The sequence below is a fragment of the Guillardia theta genome, assembly GCF_000315625.1.
Source record: "Guillardia theta CCMP2712 unplaced genomic scaffold GUITHscaffold_104, whole genome shotgun sequence".
NCBI lineage: Eukaryota > Cryptophyceae > Pyrenomonadales > Geminigeraceae > Guillardia > Guillardia theta.
In genome coordinates, this window is record NW_005434570.1 from 18,903 (window position 1) to 26,378 (window position 7,476).

The following is a 7,476-nucleotide window of genomic DNA, read 5'->3' on the forward strand; positions in this document are numbered from 1 at the left end:
CCATCGCGTTTGGCTGGATTTGGTTGCGGATCCGGGGTTCGATCGAGGACCCCTCACAGAATTTCTCTTTGTGAGTAGGGTAGGGGTACAGTGTGTAGACTTTGGATCCCTCCGTGGGGTAGGGCTGTTCTTCTCACTCAATGGGTGGTACCTCGATGGGGTGCTCACAACTAGGACGGGTAGCCCAGAGTACCCTTTGATTCCCAGATGTTTTCAGGGAAACTGACCCATCACATTCTAGAACTGTCATGGAAATATTGACAAGAATGGGGTGGGTCCACACTCAGACTCAGGGCATCAGTGGGGTGCAAGAGCGGTATGTTGGGGTGCACTGCCCGGCGGGGCACACACACTACACGGTGGAAAAGGGTGGGGTGGTCTTAATTATCTTCTTTTTAAAACCTTTTAGGGAACATCGTCTCTTTAAGGCCAGTTTGCATCTAAAAACCTGTTTTAATTAAAAATATAGGGTCTTAAAAACATCGACGCCTACCCACCCCGTTCAATTCAAACAAATCAGCCTTCTCCTGGTACTAATTGAGTACCCCCCACCCCCAAGTGGTTCCCCTACTTCTCCCATATGTTCCCCTCCTTGCAAACCCCCGACATCATTGCGTTCTCCTCCTGAAGCTTGCACCCCATCTCCGTCCGCCGCCCCCTCCCCCTCCCCCTCCTCGGCCTCCGCCTTCCATCTTTCCTGCCTCCTTGAACCATCACCTGCCTCCACCTCCTCTGATCTCCTCGTGCCTCTCCACTTGCTGCTCTATCCACCTTGCAGCTTGTACTCGTTCTCTTTCCTCTGACTAGTTCTTCCCTGATCCCCCTCCTCCTGCTTATCCCGGCGTGCCATACCTTTGCCCCCTCTTGATCTGCCTGGGTTCCAAGAATACTGCATTCCGTGCAACTTATAGCTATCTCGTTCGATAGCGCCGGCTGAATCCCCCATCCGCCTCAGTTACTCACAGAAGAAGGCCCAATATGTCCACGGACATGATTAGCCTCCATATCCCCGAAGGCAAGGAGATGGAGGATCTCACCTTGAGGAAACGCCTCTCAAACCTCTGGAGCAGCGGCTCTTTCGAGCTCTCCCGCATGTCTTGCATGCACGGAAGCGGATCCTTCGACTTCCTCTCGTTGCCCCTGGACGAGGGGTCCTTCCCCGCGGTGACGGATGATCTACAGCACGAAGACGACAAGGACGTGATGGAGCAGGAGATCTTCGTCGAGAAGCTGTTCTGCCCGTCCCCACCTCTGTTCCCCGAGTCTACCTCCGAGGAGGACAACGATGGGTTCATGGATGATGAGAGCTACGCGCAGTCGAGCGTCGAGCTGACGACCGACGACTTGAACCACAACAGCAACAGCCCGTCCGACGAGGACGATGGCGATGTGGAGGTTGACTGCGCAGACGATGAGATTATCTCCGCCTTCATCGGCGTCAACGTGAAGCCCAACGCGAGGAGACGCATGCAGGATCTGCAGAGGCTGTTTTGGAAGCTCAACAAGCGGAAGGTAATCCAGCTGATCTCGCACGAGGAGGTGAATCAGAACTGCGTGCTGGGCTTCTCGGAGATCCTGGTAGATGACCTTGGCGAGTTCAACTCGTCGATCAGGAACCTGGTACTCAAGGACGAGTCTCACTGCTGGCTCATGAATGGGCGCGAAAGCATCAAGGAGCCGACATGGCCTGTCTACGAGATCCTGCGACAGATCGGCATCAAGCCTGTCAAGGGCATGCGGGGACCCAAGCACGGGGACCCGGGAAAGCGTGATTTCATGTACTACACCAAGTACGAGTTCTGCAGAGAGCTCATGCTCAAGAACCGCTGCAGGCTGCAAGCAGGGTTCATCGGGAGAGGGCGAAGAAACTATTTCTGAAGGATAGAAGTCACATAACCACTATGACATGTTTGATTACTTTTTTTCTTTTGGCATTCTATGCTCATTAATAAAACAATTGATAGCATCGATGTCATTCGATTCAACACAAACAAATTTTTCCAAACAGCATCATCCAACAACTCCTCCTCACACCGCCTCCTTTGGAGGCTGCGGTGGCTCGGGAACTGCAACTTCACTCTTGCCCTGCTCCGCAGTTTCTGATGGTGGAGCTGGAGCGCTCGGCTCTTCGTTCTTGCCGCTGTCGGAATCGTCCTTGTCCTCGTCGTCTGCTTTTCTCTTCTTCCCCTGCCGCTTCTTCGCTGCAGCCTGTACAGCAGGAGCGGCCAACACCGGCTGTGCTGCGGCTTGACCTCCCAGAGACTGCAAGGTCATGTAGTGCTGCTGCATTTGCCTCTTGTGCGCTTCCAGCAGGTTGGCGTCTACTTCAGGAGGAGCGAAGTTGGGGATGCCCTGCATCGCCTTCCTCCTCTTGCCTCGCTGAGTCTGCGCGATGTGCTCAGCCTCCTGCATCGCCGAGATGGCATTGACAAGCACGTCAAGCTTGTCACTGTTGACACCCTAGAAGGCAGCTGAGGTAAGCGTATGGGAGGGGAGGGGAGGAGGACGAGGACCTGCTGAGTGCACTTGAGGCAGAGGCGCCTCCACCTTTCCTTCGACTGATGGCCGGGCCTGCCAGGAACGTGCACCTGACAAGTGTGTGAGTAATTGTGTGTGTGTGTGTGTGTGTGTGTGTGTGTGTGTGTGTGTGTGTGTGTGTTGGGAAGGGGGTGGGGGGGTGGGGGAAGGGGTTAGAGGCTGGATGGGTGAACCACCACAGGAGTAAGGGAGGGGAGGAAGGGTTCTCACGTGCTTCCAGCGGATATCGATGGAGTTGCTGATTTTTCTTACGATGACCTGCAAGCCCATCAGCAAGGCTGGGGGAAGAGCTGTGGAGGGGAGGCAGGAACCTGCTGCAGGACCTCCTGGGCGAGCATAAGGTCCTCCTGCGGGGTCCACTTCTTCTGTTGGGAGTTGTGCCGTCTCATCTTGTCCTCTCTGCTATCATCCTTCTTCTCCGATCCATTCTCATCCTTCTTCTCCGAGCTCACAGCGCTCTCCTCAGTAAGCTGACCCGACGTCTCAGCCTGCCATTTGTGGATGGCCATAACCCTCCAGCGAGAGCGGCACTGCGAGGCATGTGAGAAGGCAGGAACAGGTCAAAGGAGGTGAGTCGGCAAGGAGACGAGAGAGAAGAACGGAGAAGAGCAGCAAGCAAACAAGACCTGCTCAGGAGTTCTTCCGGTGATGCATTTCGAGACCTTGATCCAAGAGACATCAACGTCTCCGTATCCCATCATGTACGCGTTGTTCGTCTTGACCGGCTGGTCCTTACCCTTCATCTCTTGGAGCTGCCAAAGCAACTGAGCTTTAGGGTGCATGCAGCCTGGAGGAGGATCAGCAACCTGCGCGTTTACAGCTTCTTCAAGCTTGATGCTCTCGTCAGTTGACCACACGCCCTTTTTCTGCAGCAGCGCCGTCAGCCAGCGATTCACCTCCCTGATCAACTCACAATCTGGTCACCAGAGCCTAGGATTCTATGACGATAGATGTCCTTGCACGAGGCAGCTGGTCTATTCACTTCTTCGCCGATCAACTTCCACTTGCACTTCATCAAACCGTTAGTGAGAGTGTGGGGCAGTGGCAGGGACTTACTGGAGAGTCCTTGTACTGGACAGCTAGTGTTGCGATCTTCTCCATCTCCTCCTGTTGAACCACACATCACTTTCTCCTCTACAACAAACGCTTGACTTGCCGGCGTCCATTGACCGCGTTTTGTGTCCTGCAGTAGCCTTCGGCCACTAAGGCGCAAGAGGCCAGTCAGCATGCAAAGGGTAGGTGTACCATGCATACCGGTCATAGCACGCCGTCGGTTTTCTTCTTGGAAGTGCCATGCCAATCTACAATCAATCAGATCCAGTCGCTGCCGTACACGACTCCACACCTCTCTCCAGACGTCTCGAACCCAGTTCTTCCATGTCTTGTGGTTGGCCTGCAAAAGGAGCACAAGTGAGACACGGCGCCGTCACAATCCAATCGAAAGATTACAGGCACAGGCATGTCGATCTTATCGCCCGCAAGCACGGATCGCGCTACTTCAAGGGGGACCTGTAGACCAGTCAAGCTCATCCTTAACCGCTCAAGCTGACCTCATGAACTCTAGCATGCAGAGAAGAATCCATCGCTTGCATGAGCAGGGCATCCTCTTCGGCAGTGAAGCGTCCAACCACCATCTCCTGTGGCGGTAGGACCGTGAAGGGGTTGACTGGGAAGACAAAGCTGGCAGTTGGCTGTGCTTCGGTGTTCTTCTTGGGCTTCTTCTCTTTCTTTCCTTTCCCCTCCGTCTTGTCCCCGTCAGCCTGTTCCCAATCAATCCATTAGCGCTCACGGGCCACATCAGACAGATCGACCTTGGGTTCCTCGGGTATCAGGGAGAAGCAGGACTGTTTGATGAGCTCGGACTTTGAGTTGATATCCGCCTCCGTGTACCCCGCGGCCAGGAGATCCTCGCGCACTTGCCGCACAGTCACATCAGCTCCTCGCTGTCGGAGTATCGGCGCGACGATGTTCTGCACCCCGTCCTGGCTGTCGGGCAGAGCCTTGTCCGAGGCTGCTGGAACGAAATGAGGAGAGCAAAGGGCGGGAGTTGCACAGGAAAACCTGCAGGCTGGGAGGCGGTCTGAGTTTGTCCTTCCATGGTTGTCGTCGACCTGCAGCCAGATATCAAACAGCAGTGACACTGAGGAGCGATGTCCACTCGACGATGCCAAGCAAAGCAGCTTCTCAGTACAATCTCCACAGCTCGGTCGTTTGCCAAGGAGAGAATTTTGAGAGCAATCGCAGTTTACATGCATCATCACCACAAACCATTACATCACAAACTTTTGAGTCAACAACATATCATGCAAGTGCCTGATCAGCCACTGCGTGATTATTCAAATTCAAATTCAAATATGTAGCCGTGGGGTTGTCTTGCTTCTTATGAAGCATTCAACCTTCAATTCCATGCAGTTCTCGAAACATGCACGACTCATGCACGACTATTCGCAGCAGGGAGCTCTCTCATGCATTATTCATGTTATCCTCCCCCCCTCAATCATCTAACACGCCACTTCCTCCCACGTCCAAATTTCTAACAAGGAATGAGCATCAAATGCGAGCAAACCAGCCAGCAAGGTTCGTAGAGGTCAACATGGCATGGACCGATAGGAGGAGCAGCGAGGGGGAGCTAGCGGGGGTAAGGCAACGCCGAACGAGCATGTCACTTTCTCCTCCTCCCCCCTCCCCCCTTGCTCTCTATCAGCACACTTCCTCCATGCCCGCCCCTGCATCACAAGGACCCGCCTCGCCGCTCCTCTGTCGGCCCACAGCGCCCGCCTCTGACTAATTCACAGGGGGGTGGGTCATCAGATACCGGTACTGGACTGAAGAATATTATGATCAAAAGGGGGGTTCGATATCACACACTTTGGTAATGGTAGGGTGGTGATTCAAATCCCAAAAGCTCTCAGGACCGAGATTAGTTGAGTAGAGTTGGGTTGAGGTGAAGTGGGTGGGGGTACTCAGAAGCTTATCTGAGACAGTGATCCTGTATCAATTAGAAACTTATTCGAAAAATACTTTAAGATGGATGCATTCATTTCTAGCTTCTGTTGACATCAGGGGTACTCGTTATTGCAAGGAGGACCTAACCCTGATGAATTGTGGGATTCTGGGGGGTGATGGTACATACCCCTACCATACCATTTTCCCAAATACTAAACAGCAATCGGGTGGGTGCAGAGGTGGCTCTGGCTCGGACCGGCCCCCGGCGTCCGATCGAGTGACCGTCCGACGGTCGGACCGTTTCACTGAGGCCCTGAGCGGCCTCACCGTGGCTGTCACTGACTGAGTCAGTCACGGTGCCAGTTCAGTGAGGGCAGACTCGGGCGGCCAGCTGCAACACTCGCTGGCCCTCCGGCGACTCGATCACTGGGCCTACTACTAATCAGGCCGCGCGGGCCCGGGCGTGACTCGAGACCGAGTTTAATGCACACAAAACCGTGGCAGAATCATTGAATTGAGGAGCACATGAGAGATAGACTGTATGCTAGGATGTGCCAAACCCAAGCCTGGCATCATCCAGACAGTGCCTGAGAGGACCTTAGCAAGACGGCTAGGAAACTTGGAAAGCCCCCCCTTCGTTGTCCCACACCGTCTACATTGCCGCCGCCTCGCAAACACGTAACGCCGTCGTCTTAGTTTACAGGAGAGTTTTTGTTAACTCGGCGGCGCTATCTGACTGGCACGGCTGGCATACGCTCCATCAGCAGCAGCCCCCACAGTTGCAGCCAGGCTGCGGCGGAGGCTCAGTCACTTAACTTATCATTGAATGAAGGTTTTTTCTGCCGCAGGATCCGCCGGTCAGCCTGGCCGCCGGCCGGCCGCACTCAGTAGAGCTGAGTACAGTGCGGCTAGACTCCGGCGCGATGATCCTAGCACTGCGGCAATCATGCGGGCGGCGGCGTGACTGCCGCCGGCCGGGTACTACCCACCGGGCGTACGCCGGTACGCTGGGCCCGCGGAAGTTGAACTTCTGAGTGCCCGCAGCCTCGGAGCCCAGCCAGAGGCGGGCGTCAGAAGTCATCAGGGCCCCGGATAGTCTGAGGCTTCCCGGCCGGGCGGCCTGTGCCGCAGTGCCCGCGGCCCGGCCGCACTGGCGCGGCGGCCTCGGACGGTCCGGCGCCGAGCCCGGGCCGACCGGCAGTCACTGAGTGCCTCCCGGAGCTCGGACTGGTCACAGAGTCAGGTGTTTTTACTCAAAGCTCAAGTATTTTGAGTCTGTGACTGATAAAAGTTCAAATTAAAGGGGAAAGTTTGAAGTTGAGGCTACACCAAGTCTACCACCACCAGGTGCTCATTGTACCCCTACCCCTTACCAAATCTAAAGCACCCCTTCAAATGTGATCTTTATTACAACCCTCGGTAACCTGAACCCTACCCTAGTCGTTACAAACCCCTTGAAAATATATGAAAAGTACCCGTGAAAAGGACGTACTACCCCTACGTGGCACCATGCAGTGTTTACAACCCCTACCCATGTCGAGACGGACTCTACCCCATCGGTCTAATCAACATGTACCCACCCCTGCTTCCAGCTGTTCCTCATACACAGTGCTTCTGTACCCCCCTGGACATCATTTTATGGTTCGGGTGCGCCCAGTTCTGGCTCAAAATGTCGGGGGAGACAAGGAGGAGAAAGGCAGCTATCGTAGTCTCCCCTTCCTCCCCTCAGAGAAGTTTCCCGCTCATCCCGCATGCCCCTCGCTCAGTCTCTTGCTCGTGTTCTTGTTCCCTTTTGAAGCCAATCCTGCTGGCTGCTGGCCTGGGACTGACTTTGCCATTTTTGCAGGATAGCACGATGAAGTGTGAGATGGAGAGATGGAGTGAACACCGTATCTGATCACATAGCACGTCGCTGCCTTGCATTACATGATAGACGTTTGAGTGTCTCGTGCCCTATCCAAGTAGGTGGACTGCGAACAAATCTCTGCGACC

The 7,476-nt window shown here is 54.7% G+C and overlaps 2 protein-coding genes across 2 annotated transcripts; one reads left to right on the forward strand and one right to left on the reverse strand.

Moving 5' to 3' along the window:
* Window positions 1-1,092: 1,092 nt before the first annotated feature.
* GUITHDRAFT_117030 (hypothetical protein) lies at window positions 1,093-1,878 on the forward strand (the record flags this gene model as incomplete). Its single annotated transcript, XM_005823654.1, has 1 exon — window positions 1,093-1,878. The coding sequence occupies one exon, from the start codon at window positions 1,093-1,095 to the stop codon at window positions 1,876-1,878; it is 786 nt and encodes a 261-aa protein (XP_005823711.1).
* Window positions 1,879-1,912: 34 nt separating this feature from the next.
* On the reverse strand, window positions 1,913-2,452 carry GUITHDRAFT_155135 (hypothetical protein). Its single transcript, XM_005823655.1, has one exon. It carries the CDS (start codon window positions 2,410-2,412, stop codon window positions 2,029-2,031), a length of 384 nt encoding a protein of 127 aa, XP_005823712.1. The 5' UTR covers window positions 2,413-2,452; the 3' UTR covers window positions 1,913-2,028.
* Between the last annotated feature and the right edge of the window lie 5,024 nt (window positions 2,453-7,476).